This window comes from Grus americana, chromosome 3, assembly GCF_028858705.1.
Source record: "Grus americana isolate bGruAme1 chromosome 3, bGruAme1.mat, whole genome shotgun sequence".
Taxonomy (NCBI): Eukaryota; Metazoa; Chordata; class Aves; order Gruiformes; family Gruidae; genus Grus; species Grus americana.
In genome coordinates, this window is record NC_072854.1 from 124,670,100 (window position 1) to 124,692,761 (window position 22,662).

General features: G+C 43.2%; 1 protein-coding gene across 6 annotated transcripts in view; it reads right to left on the reverse strand.

Moving 5' to 3' along the window:
* The window catches only part of SPTBN1 (spectrin beta, non-erythrocytic 1), a 138,852-nt gene that overhangs the window by 87,272 nt on the left and 28,918 nt on the right, over window positions 1–22,662 (reverse strand). For all 6 annotated transcript variants that reach the window (XM_054818937.1, XM_054818936.1, XM_054818941.1 and 3 more), the window contains exon 2: window positions 4,272–4,468. In XM_054818937.1, coding sequence (XP_054674912.1) covers window positions 4,272–4,419 — 148 coding nt within the window. In that variant the 5' untranslated portion in view covers window positions 4,420–4,468. The remainder of the gene's footprint in view (window positions 1–4,271; window positions 4,469–22,662) is intronic.

Genomic DNA, 22,662 nt, shown 5'->3' on the forward strand with positions numbered 1-22,662 from the left:
CCATGCAGATTTTTTCTGTCTTCAGTGTATACTCAGAGTGAAGCAGTAGAAACTTGCTAGCTATGGGAGAGACGCTGGACAGCAGGGACAAGCAGGTGCCTGATACCTGAAGAGTACTACAAGCTGGATCTTTCTTTTTGCTCTTTTGGGGGGTGATTCTGCTGCCTTTTTGCACTGGAGCTGTGGGGGGAATCGCTCAAATATCAGGGCCTAGCCCCGCATGTGGTAGCCAGCACTTTCCCATTGTATTTTTTATCCTTAAGAAACGGGTTTTCTGCTATAGTAAAAAGAAAAACTTTTCAATAGTATAACTTCAGTAACAATTTCAATGATTTTCCCCTTTTGCTTCTGGGAGAATTTAAGTTATTAGCGTGAATTTCAAGCCTAGTTTCTCTTTGTGCAAGAGGGACAACTAAGGAAAGCTGCACGACAAATGCAGTCTCCTTGCCTGTATTTCCCTGTAAGGCTCATGAACAGTGACGTGCAACACTAGCAAGTGTCCTGACCTACGTACAGTCACTTAGGTGGAGCTGAAAAAGGAATGCACAGCTTCCTCTGCCCTGTGCAAAGAAGATACGCCTCTGTTATTTCATAAACTTTGAAACTGTTTTTAATTCATACGCCAGACAGCTGAGTCACAGACTTTCTGGTCACTCAGGTCCAAGGACAAAAGGGCAAAATACGAATGAGCAGAAAAGCAAGTAACTTTAGCCAAGCATTTTTTAATATTAAATTAGCTAACTGAAGAAATGAGAAGTTTTGGAGGTGACAATTCTCATACTAACTCAAAACAGCATCTGAGACAGCGAGCATGGTACATCTGAATGTCACAGTCCCAGACCGAGTGTGAAAAATTCTGCTGAACAATTGAACTGTTTCTTAAGGCTTTCGGAAGAGCTCTATGTACCAAGGCGCTGCATAGCAAATCTTGTTAGCTAATGGTCCTTGACAGACGAAATCCAACACCTGAGGATTTGTGAATGAAGAATTTTGCACAAACATGATCTCTTTTTGGCTTCTACAGAGCAGGTAGAATTACCTGGTCTTCCAGCAAGACCTTCCAAAGAACCACAGAGAACAAGGACAGGTGAAAGATGATTTCCTACAGTGGGATATCTTACTTTACGAAGCAGAGATCAGTTACCTTCTTCTCGTATCAGTTGCAGAGTGAGTTAGTTCAACATGAATAGCAACCAATCTGGTTGCATATCCCTTCAAATCTGGATTCTGATTCAAAGCTGATTTCCCAGATGATTTATTTGTTTGAAACTGAAACAATCCTTCACATTCTGCTTTTCAAGGTATACAGACCACTTTAATAACATCAGTTATAAGCTACTGTGCTGACTATAGTGCTTTTCTACTATTACTATACAGGCTTTAACTGAGCTTTTCACCAATACGTTGTCTGTTCTGATCACAGATTATTCTGAGCACCACCTCCTGCTTTGCACTTTAAATATTTCAGCGTCCTGCTGGAACTCGGGGCCACTGTGATTCTTTCTAGAACACACTATCAGATCTCTGGCTACAGAACTCACTTCTCACCCACTCACTCTCTACCTTTCTTTACCTTAAAGGAAATAAGCTTCATTTGAATTACAGTAAACTAGAATCAATACAAGATGGAAGCTTCACAGAAGAGGCACTTCACAATTGGTTGAAGAATGTGGACAGAAGATGTTTGCACCAGCAGAAAGATTCACATTGAATATATAACCATTAGTCAGGCAGCGTAAAATGCCTACAGCTGTCCTACTTTCGAATGCAACAGCTTGCATCTTATAGATGGGGAATAAAGAACCAGTGCCTGGTCTGTTTGTTTTAAAACCTTTTGTAGCAGGCCAAGGAGCTAATGATACATGTGTATTTCATAAACTGCAAGACATTGATAGTCTTTTGATTTACCTTGTCACTTCAATGAAAGGCAGATGTACTGGAAGAGCTGGATGTCCACAGGCAGTCTCTAGATACAACTAACCTGGGACCTCTGGGAAAAAAAATGCTGTTGTCAGAAGATGGCCAAACTTGGAGACATGGGAAGATACTCATGCCTGCAAAAAGCCAGTGCCTAAGTCAGACTGGAGCATTATTCAGTAAATCCAGGCCCTGCAGATCATGCACAACTACTTCTGCTTCAGAGAGCAGTGAAACTCACCCAGGAGAAAGCGATAGTGCAACAGAGAGACAAATTTATGGGGTCTGGAGCCAGAAGAGTCTCCTGGTATCACCCAGCATGGCTTTGTGTGCACTACCAACTGCAGGCTTTCACACAGTTATCATGTCTGATCCTGTGACAAGCAGCTGAATTAGAGCACATCGTTCCAGAAAGGGCCTGTCTCAATTTAAAGAGTGCCATGACAGATTATTGCTATCCCAGCTCCAGGCTGTAGCTGGTGAAAACCTGGAAGTGCCTTTCTGGGGAGATGCACAGGAAGATTACCCACCAGACAGCACATCCGAAAATATACGTTGAACAGTGCCAGGAGTACCATGGCTCAGCCTTTAACTATAACCTTTGATTTGCAATACAAACCTCTCTTCGTTCCTCCCTCCCTGCATCGTGATCGGGCATTCAAGCAGTGCTGCAGCAGCGCAGGATGTTAAGCCAAGTTTTGGCAGCACAGAGCATTCTCAACACTAACAGTAGAGAATTACAGGTATGAAATGTATCAAATTAAAATGAGTAAATCTTATTAAGAAAAAAAATAAATACATCATACTCTGGGAAAATGTTTAAATATGCCTCCAAATCGAGTCTTCAGCAAAATTATTTGCTTTGACATTGGTATTTGTTTTAGGCTATCTAAATAATTCAAGTACTTTCCTTACATTACTTCTCCTTGAAATAAGAGTTTCATGTTTATTATTCATTACTCAGGTGGGGAGGGAGCTCTGCTTGCCATAAAACTAAGTGGAACAACCAACTGCAGTAAAGGCTAGATCTGGGACCCAAATGCAGCTAACGAGCTTAGTACTAAAAGCACTTCCCACCCAAGGAATACAGTATAACCTACAACCACTAGTGTGGCAGGAGTAAAATAGTTTCTTCCTCAAACAAGATCAAACTCTAAAAAAGCCCATCAAGATTCTTCTTGTCTACCACCACAGCATCAGTCGGGCTGCTTCTGACCCCACTTAGCACAGCTGGTCCAGGTCAGGCATTCTACCTGTCAATTCAAATGCACACTGTGCTGAGAACTCCTGTAATTAAAAGTCTTCTGAAGATAGCAAAATTTAAGACACATCCTTTCTGCGAGCAGTTCCATTAAGTCGATACGATTACTATTCTCGGTAAGAGTTATACGATCTGCTCTCTGCCTGCCTGCCCAAACTACTTTATTTCCCCGTCACTCAGCTCCAAACCTGATCCTGCCCTGTGCCTGGCACATAAAGGTGTTCTGCATCTAATGCACTCCAACAGTCGGCATCAAGAGGAGAAAGGGCACGCTGCACTCCAGCGTCACTCTCATTGGAATCACAAATGAAACAGATGATACCTTTGTCTCGGTACGGTTAATTTAATAAACCTGCTTCAACACATTCTAAAGTGTTGGGTTTAAAACTGTCCTTGTAACTAAAATTTCACTAGCAGAAAACTCAGCATATTTTGAGCTGATTTCCATGCTTACAGTATGTCCCACGCTACTGAGGCATTTTGTTCAGAGGTCAGGAATGTGGGCATGCTACCATAAGAGTCAGGAAATCATTTACAGAATGGATAAAAATTGCTTTGCAGGGCAATGCTTCAGAGCTGAGAGGACATGACATAATCTCCTTGCTGCATAAACAAATTTGGTTAATGTACAGCCTTTAATACACAATAATCAAATGTTCTAAACAACGAAAGAAAAGACCCAATCAAATTTCATTTATCTGCTGATGACAGTGGAATTCAGCAGAAGACAGCCTGTATTTCAGAAGCTCTGCTTCTTCAGAAAAAATCATAGTTTCAGCATTATTTATGAAATGACAACTATCTCCATCTCCATCTACCACATTCCTCCATTTCAGGACAGGTGAGATGTTTTGAACCCCTCCAAATGAAGATATTTTGAAGCAGAACTTTGTTATGATTTTTTCAAAGTCTGGCAACAAACATTATTGCCAATCACAGAAACCCAATCAAAACAATGTGAATACACCGCCAAAATGGTTAATATCTGATGAAACTGATGAGGTGAGAAACAGAGTCAGTGTAACAACCTTCTAATTAAAAAACTGTCCCATACACAGAGCAGCAGTGTTTTGCTCATGTGATCAGTGCTTACCAGCTAGGGCCTTGATGCGGGATCGTTCAAACAGTCGAGCAGAACTATTTTCATTGTCCCAGTCATCGACATCCCAGCGGTTGTTGACATCGCTGTACTGCTGTTGGATTTCAATATTATCATAATCTGTCGCTACTGTTGTCGTCATCCTGAGTCTTCTTAAGCTATTCTCACCATCAGATTCTTCTTAAAAACCTCTGTAAAAGAAAAATACATAATGATAATTCAGACAATATACATATATTGGAAATTGTAAAATCCAAGCTCAAGACTTCTGGTTTCAAAAATCAATGACTTTTGCTTGAGGCCTTGGCACAAGCTCAAGAACAGGTTAGAGACCAACCGGTCCTTCAAAAAGCAACTGAATGCTCCACGTCTTCTTAAAAAACAAAATACTTTGCAAAAGCAAGATTTCAAGCCAGTAGCTTTGCTGCATACATGTATACAGAACTCTCATGTTCAACTCGGCACAAAGTGGAGCATGTATGAAACCGTGCGGTAAGATACTTTCACAATTGTTATTTCCAAAAGCAGCCTGTCGGCTTTATAAATCTGTGAATGTTGACTAAAGCATATGGAGCCATGGATAACTCAGCTAAGAAAAACCTGAAGTGCAAAGAAGGCCTCAACACCTTTACAAAATGGTACGCATTCTGATAAAAAAATGCAAACGCTTAAAAAGTCATATAAGCATTTGACCAGCAGAAGCCTTTTAACGTAGATCTGAAGAAACATTTCCTTCTTCGCATGCAAATGCTGACTTCATGACCAGTCTTGGGAATTTATTTGTGAACTAATCAAGACAAAAACAAGTAACTGATGCACTGCTTTGAATTCTCCCCAGCAACAAAATGGTAGCCCACCAACACAACTCTTTACATGAGGTTCTCCTCTTTCAGGCAGTCGGATACTGTTAGAATATTCATAGCGTTTTCTAATTGGAATTTGCATGTACTTATCAGCACTAAATATAAAAGGGCCTAACACCTCCTTCTAGGGGAAGAGGAGGGAGGTTATAAACGGCTGCTAAATGAGAGGCTGCAAACCCGCAGGAACAGCCGTTGGCCTGGGAGCATGGATCCCAAGCTGTCCCCATCACTGGGGCTGAAGTAGCTAATGGCGGCATGGCATCCTCCATCACCTCATCCTTCCAAAGTCAGTGCTCAGAGACACCCCAGGGCTGGCCCTGAAGAGCAAACGCACAATTTGCCTTTATAAAAATAAGAGAGTTATAAAAAAATGCAGTTAAAATATTTGGGAAAGGGGATGTGACTAGGTTTTAATAGAAGCGCTCACATTACAGGAAGACTAAGAAAAATCTCTAATTTTGTGGATCCATCTGTTCATTTCCTTCTGCTCCCACTCCTGCAAGCTCTCAACCCCTGTGCTGTTTAAAACAGCAAAATAGACAAGGGCTCCTTCCCAAACTCTGCACCTTTTACCTCAGCGCAAGCTGCAGAGCGGAGCCCCCCGCTCTTCCCTCAGAGAACCCAGCGCTGGGCGGTTTCCGCTCCCTGAGCTGACCGCAGCGACACCCAAGAGCCGCCGCAGACGGGCGGCTGTTTTCTCCCGCCACAACCGACCTCCTGGGGTAGCCGGTGGTCTGTCACCTCCGGCTGTTGGAGAAGGGAGAAGGCCGGGGCTAGCGGCGGAGCGGGCCCCGGCCGGCCCGGGCCCCTGGTGCCACCTACTGACGGAGGGGAGCAGGGCAGGGCAGCCCCGTCCCGCCAAATCCCCACGGGAGGACTAAGGGACGGCAGCAGCGGCCCCGCGTCCTGCCCCAAACCCGGCGCTCCCGCAGCTCACACAGGAAAAACAACGCGTTCACTAGCACTTTCACAGGCATTCATTTTTCCCAATTATGCTAGGATAAAAAGGCCGGGTTGATTTTCCTCCTATCCCCCACCACAGATAAGAAGGTTCCTCATAAATTTACTTGGAAAATAATCCTTTTGCACAGAAACAGGAAACGAGCCGCACTGGAGGCTGTTACATAAGAAGCTGTTGCCGAAGCCCATTTTGTGAGCGATTCAACCTTCACAAAAGTGGGAAGAAATCGCTTTAGTTATGGTAAGCTGCCAACAGACTGAAAGAATATGAAAAAGAACAACCTTGCTCTGGGAAAGGTCTTTAAAATGATACTGCTTTGCTGCAGACGCCTAGGCTGACATTTTCCAGTGGGAGCTCTGGGGATGGGTCCTTCCTCGGCCGAATGGATTCTGCCGCTACGAACAAACAAAAGGATGGAGGCAAAGACGGGGGAGAGGATTAAATCCCACCCGAAACATTTCTGCACAACATTCACCACTGATCCTCATCTAGCATCAAGCCTGGACAAAAGCCTCCCATTGATTCCTGTACACAGGCAGAAATCAGGGTTAATTCCAATTAAATCCGTGGAGTAACCGTGGTATAAACAATGCGTGGTATCAAGACTGTTCTGCAGCATCAGTTTCAACCTTTTCAGCTTTCTATATTCATCAGTGCCCAATGCAGAGGAGGAGGTATTGCCACTGGAAAAGCAGCAGCTTAAGCTGTAAAAATAAAAGCGGTGACCCTAAAAGCGGGATGCAGCGACATGCTAATTTAGTGTAGATGCTACAAGCTATCAGATTACATTTATTTCTGTATCATCTGTGTTGTACACATGTACACATAACTGGATCCAGAATAAATTCAGCTATAACTTGTGCTTTATCACCTCTCTTAGCTAAACTGAGCATGCAAAAAGCCTGTTATCCCACATCTACAGGGCCAGAAAACTCATATCCTTGTTCTGATTCTGCAGAGATGCTGAAAATAAAAGCGGTGCCTCTTTCACTGCCTGACAGCAAGCTCCCTTTGCTGGGATGCGGTGCAGTGACACAGGGACAGCAAAGAGGGGCAGCAGACCAACACTACGATAAAAATAAGTACCTTGCAGCAAAGCACTTCTGTGGTGATGTAACCATGGGATAGAAACCGTGGGATAGAGGCCGTGAGACAGAAACTATAGAATGATTAGTTCGGAATAATTAGTTTGTAACCAAGGCAATAGGTAATGAAGCTAACTGACCATAGCAAGGTACAATGCTGCTATGTTCCATGTACAGTCCCTACCCAACCGAACAACAGGTCCACAGATATCAATCTTACGAAGTAAGTCGTTATGGACAGGCGCATCCACAACAAGGATACTGCACATGCCCGCAAGAACAGGGTCATCCAGCGGACACGGGCGTGCGACCACTGACAACCACCAGAGACCCCTTGAAGACCACCGACTCAAATCGCTGAGCATGCGTGACGGAGAGGAGAATATGGAAATTAGGTCCAAGAAATGATTATCATAGGACTGCCTTTTCTGAGAAAAACAATGAATATGTACATTTTGATCCTAGATAACCTGTGTGTTGGTGATCACCTGGCATGCACATTGGGTGGAGCTATCCGCCGTGCATCCAGCGCTGCAATAAAGAATGCCTGCTGTGACACTACGTTGGTGTTACGAGGTTTATTCCTGGGGTTCGCTGACAGTTTCTGGCGACCCAGATGGGACCCCACTTGTGAAGCCCAGCGGATCTGTGAGATCACAGGACCTCCAGCCGTGGCATCGAGGGATTCTTGAGGAGAACCTCTGATCCACAGACCGAGGGATTCCAAGTAAGTTCTCCTGGAATTGAACAGTAAGGCATTCTTTCCTTTTAAGTAACTGAGCTCTTGGAAGGACGTGGGTAGGAGACCCACTGGAGCCTGCTCGTGAGGTGCGGCAAAAGCTACGCAGAGTTGGGCTAAGGAGACATCTCAGGTAATAAGTCTCTGCTAGGCGAAAACCTGTGGAACGGGGCCCAAAGGGGAGGGGAAGCCTCCAAAGTTGGGATTTCTGGTGGCAGGAGAAATCCCTGAGATTTCCGGTGGCAAGGGAAATCCCTGAGGGAGTTCTAACACAGGTTGGGGTCCCTCTGACTAAGTGCTTGTGATAGTGCACAATCACAACCACTAAGTCCCTGGGAGGTTGGTACTTTTCCGGGTAAGAAACCAATCCCACGAAAAACACTACTGGGATGTATTTTGGAGCACTGGAAAGATCTGGGAAGAATCGATCCTTTGACTCAGAAACAACTGATTGAGTACTGTAATCATTGGTGGCCACTGTGTACTTTAGAGAGTGGGGAAAATTGGCCAGAAAATGGAACACTGCAGTGTAACACAATCTTGCAATTGATGCTATTTTGTAAGAGGGAAGGTAAATGGAATGAAATGGCATATGTAGATTTGTTTTTCACACTGCAAAATCATCCAGAATGGCAAAGGCAGTGTGGGTTGGTTTCACCAAGTTCTACGGTAATGGCATTAAAGGGACAGGAATCTGATAAAAACTTGAAAAAATGTTGTTCAGCTTGTGATATTGGTAAAAGGTGTTTTAAAAATGTGAGTTTGAAGAAGATGATGTTGCATTATTGGTTGCACCTCATAAAAAACTAGGAAATGATCAAGGGGATCAAAACCTAGAGGCTGATAATGCTTCTGCCCCTCTTGTGGAAGGAGAGGCAGAAGGATTCAGCCCGATTGCAGGAAGGACAAGGGGAAGAAACAGATTAACTCCCCTCCAGGCCCCTCTTCGACAGGCAGTTGGTAATGAGGGTCCAGTAATGGTAAAAGTTCCCTTCTCAATAACTGATTCAAGAGCATGGAAAGAAACTGCAGGCACTTATCGGGACGATCCCAAAAGAGTTGCCAAAGTAGTTGAAACAATAATCAGAACCCAGAACCCTGACTGGGAGGATTTACAAGTAGTATTGGATACGTTGTTGGAAGATACTGAAAAGAAAATGGTATTAAATACAGCCAGAAAACAAGTAGAAGGAGTCCATGCTAATGAGATTATACAAGGGACAGTGGACCAGAATTTTCCACCCACCAATCCTGAGTGGGACTCTAATCAACCGGGACCCAGAGGGATGTTGACGAGATATCAGAAGTGGATTTTGTCTGGTGTTAGACATGCAATGCCAAAAGCAAGTAATTGGTCTAAACTTTGTAAGTGAGACAAGAGTTAAATGAGTCCCCTTCAGCCTTTATGGAAAGACTAAAGGTGACTGCTAGAAAATATACTAATTTGGACCCAGAAAAAATGGAAGAAGCTATACAATTGGCCTCTATATTTATGGGACAATCAGCCCCAGACATTAGGAAAAAGCTCCAGAAACTGGAAGGAGCTGAGTCCAGAGACTTAGGTAAAATGCTTGAAGTAGCCTGGACTGTGTATAACAACAGAGAAAAAGAAGTCAGACAAATGCGAAGGGATGGAAAAATTCTGGCAATCTTGACTGAGAATAATAAAAGAGGTATGGGAAGAGGATGAGGACTGAATACGTGTAAAGGGAAACTCAGTCATAAATCAGCAGAGGTTGTTGGTGTGATGGGGTGAAAAGAGAACTGGCCTTTCTTGAAACCGTTAAAATTTAAGTTGGGAAAACAGTGGGTAACTCACCAGTTTTTGTATATGCCTGAATGTCCGTTGCCTTTCTTAGGACAAGATTTATTAAGCAAATTAGACGCACAAATAACTTTTAAAGATGGAGAAGTCAGATTACCAATACCAGAATCAAAAGCCATAGAGGCGAGAGTGTTTATGTTACAGGATTCCTCCAAGGAGGAACAGATTCCAGAAGTGGAAAATGCAGTAACCCCTTTAGTATGGGCAAGCGAAGTTCCAGGACGATCTAAATTGGCAGAACTGGTAAAAGTGACTTTAAAACGTGGGGCCAAGCTGGTAAGACAATAACAGTATCCTATTAAGTGGGAGGCTTGAAAGGTATTAGAAGGATTAATTACAAAATTTTTAGAATATGGGCTGTTAGTAGAATGTGAATCTGAATACAATACCTCTATATTGCCAGTAAGAAAATCAGGAGGCAAGGAATATCGATTAGTTCAGGATTTAATGGCCATATATCTGATAGTTCAAGATATACACCCAGTAGCGGCCAATCCATACACTTTACCGACCTCTTTGAAAGAGGAACATAAATGGTTTATTGTACTGGATTTAAAGGTTGCCTTCTTTTGCATACCTCTGGATACAGAAAGTCAAAGCACATTTGCTTTTGAGTGGGAAAGCCCTGCCACAGGACGAAAGACACAATTAACATGGACTGTACTTCCGCAAGGATTTAAAAATAGCCCCACAATATTTGGAAATCAGTTGGCAAAAGAGTTAGAAACGTGGAAGAAACAAAATCAAGGAGAAGGCATACTCTTGCAGTATGTAGATGACATCCTGATAGCAGCAGAAAGCAAAGAAACATGTTTTGGAATGACCATCAGTTTATTGAATTTCCTGGGCCAAGGAGGATATAGAGTTTCCAGAAACAAGGCCCAGACAGGGAAAGAAGCAGTGATTTATTTGGGATTTGAGATATCTCAAGGACAGAGACAACTGGGAAACGAAAGAAAAGAAGCCATTTGTCAGATCCCCGAACCTAAGAGCCCAAAGGAACTGAGAGCCTTTCTGGGAATGATTGGGTGGTGTCGACTCTGGATTCTAAATTATGGACTGTATGTGAAACCCCTATATGAAGCCCTGAAGGAATCCAAAGACCAATACTTGATTTGGACACCTGAATGCCAAAAATAATTTAAAGAACTTAAAAAGGCATTAATGATGGCCCCTGCATTGGGTTTACCTGATCTAACCAAACCTTTTGAGCTGTTTGTACATGAAAGGCAACATCTGGCCCTTGGAGTGCTGGTGCAACGGCTGGGATCCTGGAAGCGACCAGTGGGATACTTCTCCAAACAACTTGACACCGTGAGTAAAGGACGGCCGGGATGTTTGCGTGCCGTGGCAGCAACAGTGCTGCTGATTCAGGAAGCTCAAAAATTGACTATGGGCCAAAAGATAGAGGTGTATGTACCACACATGGTAATAACTGTCTTAGAACAAAAGGAGGGTCACTGGCTATCCCCTAGCAGAATGTTGAAATATCAGGTCATCCTACTGGAACAAGATGATGTGGAATTAAAAACCACAGCAACTGTAAATCCGGCAATGTTCCTATCAACAGAAAAACCTACTGAGAAATTGGAACATGATTGCCTGCTAACCACTGAACAAGTTTATTCCAGCAGACCAGATCTGAAGGATGAACCTTTGAAGGATCCTGATCTGGAACTGTTTACGGATGGAAGCATTTTCGTGCAAGAAGGCAGGCAAATGGCCGGATATGCTGCTGTTACCACCGAGAAGGAAAGACTCTTGAAGCGCTTAGAAGACACATTGTGCTAACTAGACCACTTGTCCTGGATACGTCTGTACATCAATACCAGCCGGGTGACTTTGTGTACATAAGAACATGGAGTTCTGAACCACTCCAAGAGAAGTGGAAGGGACCTTTCCAGGTACTGTTAACAACTTACACGGCAATTAAGGTAGAAGGAGTGGAGCCGTGGATTCACTACACCCCTGTGAAGAAGGCACCTCCTCAACAGTGGACATCCAAACAAGAGGGACCTTTGAAATTGAAACTAAGTTGCCTTCAGTGAATTATTTAATCAAGGCCTTGTATAAATTCTGTGGCTTTGTTGTGAATAATTGTGCTATTGATACAGCAGATTTAATCAGTAATGAAAGGGTTAATCATTCTGGGTACTTTAGTACTTTGGATAAGAAATAATGATTCTCAAATTTTATTACCAAAATGGGATTGGAATAGAAATATCTTGGAGCTGCTAGCCAAAGAAGTAACCAACATCTCCTCCTCCTGTTTAGATGCAGGAAATTCAGTGGGAGAAATGTATAGTTCCTGTTTAATAGGAGTCCCGACTCCTCTGGAGTTATTAAAGAATTATACCATGTTTAAAGGCTTTGATATTAGCCTAACTTATTTTCAATTATACAATATGGGAAAAACAACTAAAATTAAAGAAAAAGGGATGCTAAAAGTTAAAATACAAGGTACTCTTCCAGTTACTTTTGTGAATTGTACCTCAAAATGCGAAAACTTAACACAACTCTGGCCCCCTTTAACCTGTAATAAAACCCAGGATATAAGTTATGCATGGAGTCATACTAACTTACCTATAGGGTGGTTTTTACTTTGTGGAAGAATCACTTATACCTATGTACCAGCTAATACAACAGGTGATCCTTGTTCAATAGGTAGATTAGCTCCTTTATTATTGAACAAGGAAGATTTGGAACACAAAAATAGATCAAAAAGAGATGTTCATCAGTCGCCTGAAGATTGTGATTCTCAAGTCACCCTATAGAGTAGTAGAGAAATGGCAGCTGCTGCAGTATTGACTCCAGGAGTAGGAGTAGCCATGAAATATCATATGTTAAAAAAGGATTGCTTGTGCCTTGGTAAAAGATACAAATTATACCTCACAAGCTTTAACGGCTTGGGAACTGAAATGATTCAAGTAAGAGAGGGTACTCTGGAAAATCGAGCTGCTATAGATTACCTATTATTGAGGCATAATCATGGGTGCGAAGAATTTAAAGGAATGCGCTGTTTTAACCTTTCGGATAATTCACTCTTAACAGAAAAGAAAATTCGGCAGTTATAAGAATTGGCTTCCTCAGTTATAGAACGAGAAGGATTGCACTTATCTTGGTTGACTTCATGGCTTTCTAATTTAAGTTGGTTGAAGCAGTTAATTGTATTTTGTTTCATTGTTTGTAAGTCTGATTATAATTACCTGTTGTCTTATTCAATGCATATCTTTGTGTAGGCTAGGAAAATATAATGAGTGGAAGTATTGAAAAGTGATTATTTCAAAACTTCCAAAGGGGGGAAAATGTAACCGTGGGATAGAGGCCGTGAGACAGAAACTATAGAATGATTAGTTCGGAATAATTAGTTTGTAACCAAGGCAATAGGTAATGAAGCTAACTGACCATGGCAAGGTACAATGCTGCTATGTTCCATGTACAGTCCCTACCCGACCGAACAACAGGTCCACAGATATCAATCTTACGAAGTAAGTCGTTATGGACAGGCGCATCCACAACAAGGATACTGCACATGCCCGCAAGAACAGGGTCATCCAGCGGACACGGGCGTGCGACCACTGACAACCACCAGAGACCCCTTGAAGACCACCGACTCAAATCGCTGAGCATGCGTGATGGAGAGGAGAATATGGAAATTAGGTCCAAGAAATGATTATCATAGGACTGCCTTTTCTGAGAAAAACAATGAATATGTACATTTTGATCCTAGATAACCTGTGTGTTGGTGATCACCTGGCATGCACATTGGGTGGAGCTATCCGCCGTGCATCCAGCGCTGCAATAAAGAATGCCTGCTGTGACACTACGTTGGTGTTACGAGGTTTATTCCCGGGGTTCGCTGACAGTGAGGTGAGGATAACACAATTCAATCCCAACTGAAATAAGCTGCTCTGCCTTCTTCCAAAGAAAGACCCAGCTACATAATGTGCAACCTCTGCCTTAAGCCTGTGCTGAAAAACAATTTTTCTTAAGACTCCTGCAGCAGCTGTGGTCCAGCACAACCCCCTGGTGTCTCCGGGAGCAGGGAGGGAAGATAAACACTAGCTCCAGCAGAAACCTCCAGGCTTCTTACTGCAGAAATGGAGGTCCTGCAGATGGGCTGAGCTACAATGGCAAATCTTGTTTCTAAGTTATGGGTGTCACTTTTTGACAAATGAAAACACCAACACTGTCTGCAACTGCCCAGAGAGGAACGGGGAAAAACGTTTGGGAATTTTTCTGGAGCCCTTAATGTAGCTGAGTTCACTATTAATGACCTCAAGTGAGATCTGTCATCCATAAAATTAGACATACACTTGAAAGACATAAGCTGAAAAAAACATGTAACATACACATACATGTAACACACACATTTACGTCTTTATTTTAAGCCCGACACGCTACGTGCACTAACTGCTCAATACCATAACTTCATTTGGTCAGACCTCCCCTGCTCGATGATTTCAACAAGTATTTTTTGAGTAGAGATTTGTTTTATTGACTGTGCAGTCAGCACAAAGCAGGAGGCAGTTGTATTGTGCACCATTAGCTTACTGCAGCACTCTCCAATCATGCGCAAAGCGCCCACTAACAGCCTTGCAAGAAATCACTATAGAATATGTGGCACAAGCAGAAAGCACAGGGACAGAAGAAAGCCTGTACTCCAGCAGGAACAACCTCTGTAATTTAAATATCCCGGCCTGGCTTTAAGCTGAAATACCAATCTAATAAAAGAACAATGTTTTCTGTGGAGAGCCAAATGTAACATGAATTTCGGCTGTCAACATCCTGAGCAGTCTTAATACGGAGGAGTCTGAGCCGACCCATTCCCAGAATACGATAGACATGAGCCTACTGATAACAAGACATTTTAGAAATGGCAGGTCCCAACTTCATTACCATTCACAATTCAGACGTGGACCCTATGTGGCCTTTTCAAAGGGCTTAAAAACAGAGGAAAACAGGCATTGGGCTTGAAAACAGGCACGGGGATTTCTCAGCTAGTCCACCTAAATGTACATGCCAGCGCTGTGTGCACCTGGGCCTTCGAGACATGAGCAGGCAGTTACAGGGATAACAAGCACAGGGATGAACTAATAAATAGCATGCAACTGCTCCCATCCCCAAAATACTCAGCACAGGCCTGCCACGCCGGGCAAAGAAAGGTTTTGTAGATTTGAAAACATAAAATATAAAATATTATAAAACATAAAATATTGCCTTCTACAGTTGATACAATAGTAGAAGAGTTCATGAGACTAAAGAGATCAAACCATTTCATTTCAAAGCATTCTTTAAAATGTATTGCGTAATTTGAGGGCGGAGGGGGTTGGCATTATCTTCAAAAAGAAGAAATGGCTCGAAGAAAGAATCGGCTACCAGGAAGAGCATTTTCTCAGACAATTTTCAAAGGCAATACCCAGGGGTCAGACCTTTTGTATTTACTTTCATAAATAAACCAGATTCTGCTCTGTTTGTTTCTCAGATAATAGAAAATAAACAGTTTTATTATGACCATCTGAAGAATTAACTAATTTTAAAAAATTCATTGGCTACTTTTAAAGGCAATAATGTAATTCACAAAACAGGCTAAGACTCTAATCACTAAAATTCTGCCATAACCACACATCTGGAATTACTTCCTAATAGTTGCATTTATCTTTAAAGTAAACATTATTTTTCCAAGAGTCACTATTTTTCCATGAAACATTCTAAGTTGAGTTAGTTTCATGTTACTCTTACTATCTACAGATTGTCAAGAGGTTTTTATGGTGTTATGATTGAAGGAATTATATTTTGCACAGCAATCCCCAAACGGTTTAATTCCTTATGTAAATAGACTGTTCCCTGGCTAACGCACAGTTTGACCGATTGCAGTTTTTCTGACAGTTCAGATAAATCGTCTATGACTGAATGGCTGCGAGGACTGAAAATGGGATACAGGCGCTTCCATCTCTAGGTTACTAGACCAGAGACAAGTATGAGCACAACCACTGTACTAAAGAGAATGGTCTCTCTCCATTTCCTACATATCAGATATGTACATCAAAGAAAGCAAAATTACAAACCGCCTCCTTTCTGGTAGCCCTCTCTGAAACCAAGGCTGGATGAGCACAGAAATCAATTCAATTACCCTTTTGCAGGACTTCCACCTCCGGATGCTTTCGCTCCCAATCTGTACTGCTTTTCTCCTATTGATGACTTGGACCAGGGTAATTAGTTCAGCTCTTTAGCAACAAATTCACTTTAGAGTAATTATTATTACTAAAAGGAGGAAAATCCAGTTAAGATGTAACCGAACTTTGCATTTATTCTGAGCAATATTCAGCTCCCTCCTAACAGACATTTAGTATTTTTTTAAATGTCATTTTAAACCCGTATTTAAGCTGGAGAATGGAAATTCTTCTGAGCTCCCAGCATCCAGCTGCATCTTGCCTTCCCATCAGGGAGAGATTCTCACCGTAGCTTCCACAGAAAGGAAACCGGCCTGATCACAGGTCAACAGAGACACCTGCAGAGAAGCTCAAGGCTGTATGCAAAATAACGTACATAATCAAACATCCCCACAAGTCAAATTCTGCAAGTTAGAAACTCAGAGCTCTACAGAACACCTGAATTGAAAAATTGAAGTCCTGAGCTCAGAAAGACTGGAAAATGCATGTCTCAATTCTACCCACTTCTGAACCTGAACTCTAAGGAGCTGGTTTCCAGCCTGTCGCCACGCTCAGCCCAGAGGCCATCGCTTCGTGTCATATGAACTCCAACGTGGTCTTTAGAGAAAGAAGCTTCCCCTGTCCTGATAGGGCAGCGCGGGCAACACCATCGCTTACATTTTGGTTTGTTGTTTCAGCTGCTAAACCAATTGTAAAATAATAAAAGTAGTAATACAGCAAGGCTTTAACTCCCTTGACCTCCAATATCCTCTCTCTCTCTTGCGTGCAGGGTCTGGCTCCCAATCCCATCTTTCCTTCAACAAACAGAACCGCACTGTTTCTGCATTTTCCAGCCCCATATATTTTGTCTCTGCTTTCCTGCTTGCCGCCTGAGTCAACCCACTTTCTGGTGCTGACTACTCGGGCTGTCCACGCTCTGGGATGTGGGGGCCAAGAGCTGAAAGCACCCTGAAAGGTCACAGGAAAGGGGTGGACAGGCTGTGCTACCAGGGAGTCAAATGCCACAATCAGCGGGTAGGGCACAGACGCTTCAGGAATGCACAAAGCAAGACTGAAGCCTCTTTATTCCCAACACAGGCTGGAAAAGTGTGCAAAGGTCATTAAAATCATGCAGCCTGTCCTTCATGAGTGAGGTCTACTTCCCACATCTCAGATAAGCCATCATTGGAAAGCCAGCAACCAGGGAGTTAAGAGTGGTTTACAGGCTTTTATTTTTCTTCTGAGGTCCCCAGGATATCACGCTCTAGCTGGGAGACTGCTACACATTACATAAGCATTGAAACAACTTCAAAAAGTGTTTGTGCTGTTTGCTGTAAACAAAAATACAGCTCACTGTACTGGAAACCCACATGTTTTCAGCAGGGGTGACTGTTACACACCCGTGATTCAACATGTGTAATGCACAGGACAAAGATTCAAACTGGTCCAGTAAATGCAGTGCTTACAACTAAGCACAGAGGAACTAATAATGACTGAAAAAAAGTTGAAAATCTCTGTTTCAAACCTTTCAGTTCCAGCAAGGATCATTAAAATCTTCTAGTTTGCTTCCCTCCACATTTCAAGCTCCAAAATTTTACCAGTTTCTCATCCATTGCCCAGCAAATCTGGACTCCAACATTTTTTTCCTGAAAACTCTACAATATATTAATTGATATACAGAGTCTAACTTTGTCCTCTGTAATCTGAGGTAGCTCCGCCCGTTATTTGAAGAGCCTCCTAAAACCAGAAAAGGGTTGGGAGGGGAGGCTTCATACTGGTTTCATCTGAGATCAGACACGTAACAGGAGTTGTGGGTTGAGACTCTCCAGGTTCCTACATCTCCCTGTGGAGCATCCCAGATTAGCTATTCCCTCTGAACCATCCTCCAGACAAGCACGTGCATTTCCCTCAATTACATACAAACCATGAAAAGACTAAACCAGAAAAAAACCTGAGACATTTTGGGTAGAAAGTGGCAGTTTTTTGAAAGAAGTTAAAAAAGAGGAGTACAAAAATCAAGCAGAAGGGAACATTATTACTACACGTAACACTTAAGGGTGGAGTAAGCACCAAATCCCTTCTGGGACTGCCCTTCCTTTTCCCCTCATCACTTGAAGAATGTAAAAGAAATATTTTGTCATGCTGCTAAGGAGAGGAAGGTGGGGAGGGCTCTGGTAATCAGCCCTTTGCACACTTCTAGTGAGCAATACTCTTCTATCTCTGCTGAAAGGAAAAGACAGAGACTGGATGGCAGCGCAGCCTGCACCGAGTTACACACACAAGCACGTAACACGCCAAGACTGCATCCATAAAACTCCACATACTGTGAGTGCTAGTCCCAGGCTTAAAGAACACAACCTCCTTATTCAGTTTTTAAGCAAACCACTAAGTACTCAACCTCTTTCCTCATTTATTTCTGGTTTTCCTTCAACCATCACTGCTGGGCAAGGTTTACACAAGCTGAGTCAGGGCTAAAGGCAATTTAGTAGTTTTGTAAGAGTAAGGTTCAGCTCAAACAGGTACATCACAAGCTAGTCCATGGCTGCTCGAGTGAGGTCGGTGAATTAATAAATACGGCTTCAATCTCACAAGCCACCTTTATATCCCGTGTGGCCAAAAGAGATGTAACTCAGCATCCAAAAACCCTTGTCTCGTGAAACATCAACCGAGCATTTTCTAAAACCTGTCATCCTATTTTCTGCTCCTAATTAGGTCAATAAAGAAATGCCCATAGATTTCAATTTGTGCAGCTCTTAGCCAATTGCTTTTACAAAACACTGTCATCACCCTCACAGAGTCTTTCCTAAGTGAGTTAAAGGCAGCCTGTTGGATTCTGATTATTATTATTATCTGGGAGTGTTCTGCCATGCAAATGACTTGGTTGGAAAAAACCTGGGGGACCAGCTCATCAGCTCGGCTGTACAGTTTCTCTCCCAGTTAATAGATCTCCCACCCATTTTCAGAAGGAGCTGCATATCTGTGTAGGGTAACCCATCCAGAAGGTACCTTCTACAAAGCCTAGGCTTTGCAGACTTGTTCTAGTGTTTGACTATCCAAAAGCAAATGCAGCTGGTCTCTTTGAAACTAAAAAGTGAAAAATGAGCAGGAAAATCAGGGACTATATTCTGGACAGTGACCGGAATAGCATCCTGACAAGTAATACGTGCTTGTGCACCTGTGCGCACTGATCTGTGGGGTCATCTGCAAGGAACAGTTGCCATGCCAATACTTTTTTCTGAGGAATATGATTGTCAGGCCAAGAGCCTGTCAGCTTTTACAACCCACATACTTCTTTTACTATAAAACACTTACAGAGAAAATTTTAACCAGGGAATTGCTTGAACTTTTCAATTAAAAAAAAATAATAGCAAAAGCCTTCTGATGGTGGTAAATTAATATAAAGTGATTAAAAATATGAGTAGGCCGGATTAACAAAATGTTCACCATGTATACCACAAAGGTACTAATAGTTGTAAGCAGAATGAAATCAACAAGAGGAAATCAACTGGCGTTGAAATTGAAAAGGTCAGCTCAGCCCCTTCTGGAATTACAGGAAGGACCTTTCTTAGGTAGGCTCCAACTGTCAAGATAACATTTGTTCTGATACACACTTAAACTTCAGCACAATTCAGATGTTTCACAGTTACAACAGAAGAGACAAGGAAGTGAAAATACAGCCGTCTCCGTATTTATGAATGGACGCCTACCCCGGCAGATTTTTAGAGAGACGCACCATGGAGCCGGGACCTTATCTCAAAGGAGCATTCAGATTTCAAACCACCTTGTAATTTTGGTAAAAGCCTCTGCATTTGACCCTTCTCAATCCTGATCGTGGAGCAAGACAAAGGTGCACTTTCCAAACACCTCTAAAGAATCCAGCTGAAAGTACTCGTGGATGAATACGCTGGGTCTTTAAGCTGGTGGAGGGCACCTGGAACATCTTGCCTCATGGTCTGGCAGGAAGGAAAGGTGACATATTTCAATAGTTATCAACAGGCTTCCAAAGAAACTACCAAAAAAACTCCTTCCACAGTTACCAAGAGTTTAAAGGACAATATTTAGTATTACCATGTTCTAGAAGCTATCTGTAGGTTGACCTTCACCAAAAGAATGTGAAAATAAAGGGCAATTGTCTACAGTGGTATTTACCTTTTTCTTCAGTGGAACAAAACAAAAAGTCTTTTTTAGTATTTTTCAAGTGCTTTCACAGAGCGGAGTTCCAATGAAAACCAGTTACCCTCAGGAAGGAGTTTCTGGTCTCTACTCTTTCATGACCCAGCTTACGAGAAACAGAGCACCGAGCTTTGGAAACCAGCTGTGTGTCAGTAAAGGACTGAAAACTGAGACGCTCCCGCTGCCTGAAGCCTGTCAGGCATTTGGTTCTTCTTTGGATGAAGGCATCACTGTCTGTGCTTCGAGAACAGCAGAAAAACCTTAACATCTCGACCCTAGCCATGACCCCAACTTGGCAGGAAGTCCCAGACAACCTGACTGCCCTGGGCGACATCAATGTTTCTTTTGGTGATGCTCCAGAACAAGCACTCCAGCAAACTGGCAGTGCCAGGTGGTATCCAGACCATCACAGGCTGCTGAGAGGCATCACGGAAACAGCACTGGCTGAAGCGCCTAGCTACGCTGTCACCTTAAATTAAATATTCCTTAGGAAAAAATTTAAAACTCAAAAGTCACTTGATCAATAAATACTGTGATTGCCTGTATGTGACCATATAATTTATAGATAAAAGTTTACATCTGTTAAGTCAAATATAGCGAGCTACAGCCAAGTTTCTGGGGATGGGAGAGGGACTAGAAATGTTGTGCAACCTGTCATCTTCAATCATAAAGCTGGAACCGGAGGTTTCTGTCTCACTTCTCACTCCTACTGAGAGAAGAAACGGCCCTGAATTACATTCACAATGAGAGAACATTTGCAACGAGAGGACAACCGAGCCTGCCATTGCTATGCGTGAGCACAAAAGCTAACTCAAAGCTGGCTCCAGTGGACTGACACACTTACATCCGTGAGCATACTCCTCCTCCTGCGGTCTCTCCCCGGGAACCTGAGATGCGATAGCTCTGACCTCCTTACAGAAGAAGGGCTGCCAAGTGAACAGGCCTGAGGATTCAGCCAGCCAACTGCTGTCTCTCTTGCACTTCTATTTTCCCTCTCCATTTCCACACCCCACCCTTCCTAGCCTTGTTAGTAATGTATCTTCCAACTTCTTTGACAGTTAATAAATGTACATAGTCGGCTTTGCGACAGGAACCACTGGAGGTCAAGAGCACGGACCAAAGGTACAATCTGTACAGAGAATACAAAACGGTGTTTCCCAGTGCTGTTGCCCAGCTACTGGAACACTATATAGCTAACACGCGCAGAACAAAAAAGGGGTCAGCAAAGGATTACTTTTTGACCAAAGTAATGCTTCAAGCACTGAGACATGTTTGATAAACTGGAACAAAATGAGAATGTACCAGGGTATAACAGCTACTTCAAACTAGAGAAAGAAAGAAGTCGATAGCACCTGGCTATCACACTCAGATTTGGATGTACGTCCAGGCTTACTTGCTGGGGAGAAACAGGGCAATACACAGGTCCCTCCCAAATCAACATACATTCAACCTATAGAGGAGTAGGAGCGAACCAGGGCCTCTGTGCCACTTCCCCTTCCCTGGACCCCCACAAGCTTCCTGTTTCCTTCCCACTGGGAGGAGGATGCGACGCCCACCTGAGTTGAGGCACCGCCAGAAGAAGATGCAGCCATGGGAGGCTGAGCACGTTCACGGCCTTGGCAATCCAGGTGTGTCTACCAGGGAGACAACACAAACCAGGGAGTAATCTCAAGCTACACTGCTTTACACCTAGACAAACCTCCTCTCTTATTTTTCAGCTTTTTACTTAAAGGCAGAGAAAGGCTCCATCACTCTCAGCCAAGGAGGAGATATTCGGGAAAGACAGACTGCGTACAGACCACCTCCTCCCTCCTCGGAGGTGCTGCTCGGGGGAGGCCGCCTGATGACAACTTCCAGGGCAGGAAGAATGAGCCTGAGCTGTTTCGGCTCTGCCTCCAAACTGCAGAGCAGCAGTGGGAAACCGCACCCAGGGAGCCGCCTGGGGAGAAAAGGATGTTTTGTTGTGTAGGCTTTTGTTCCGGGCTTTGTTTATTAGGGATATTTCACAGCCAGGCAGGCAGAGCATGGAAGCAATTTAAAGGGCTAGCCTGGAAGAAATAACCTGCTACAGTCGGCAGGTTTTGAACTAGCAAACAAACAAACAACAAAAGACAGATCCCGGGGGCGGGAATGAGGAAAGATTTACTAACATACTTCACAACACAACAGCAGGCAAGAGAGTTGAATCAACAGCTCGTTTCAGCAGCACACTAAGCTCCAGCACCAGCCCACGAAGGAGCAAGCCCCAGTCCAAGAAGAGGCTTAAGACAGCGATAGCTACACCACGGCAACCCCGAGAGAACTTCTGCCTGCTCCCATACCAGCACTTGGTCCGGGTACCAGAGATTCCCGAAACCTCTCTAGCTGAGCTAGCTCTGCTTTAACCAGAGATGCTTTATCAGCCCAGTGAGGTCTGGCCAGAGAACTGGCCTAGTAAAGAATTTGGTTTTGGACAGTGTGCTGGTCCCAGAGGAAGCTCATCAAAGACAGCTCCAGAATGACCATTTCCTTCAGATGTTGAAACCCAAGTCACAGCCAAGATGATGCAAAGCTTTGCCTCTCAATGGCCAAACAGTGCAGCGCTGGA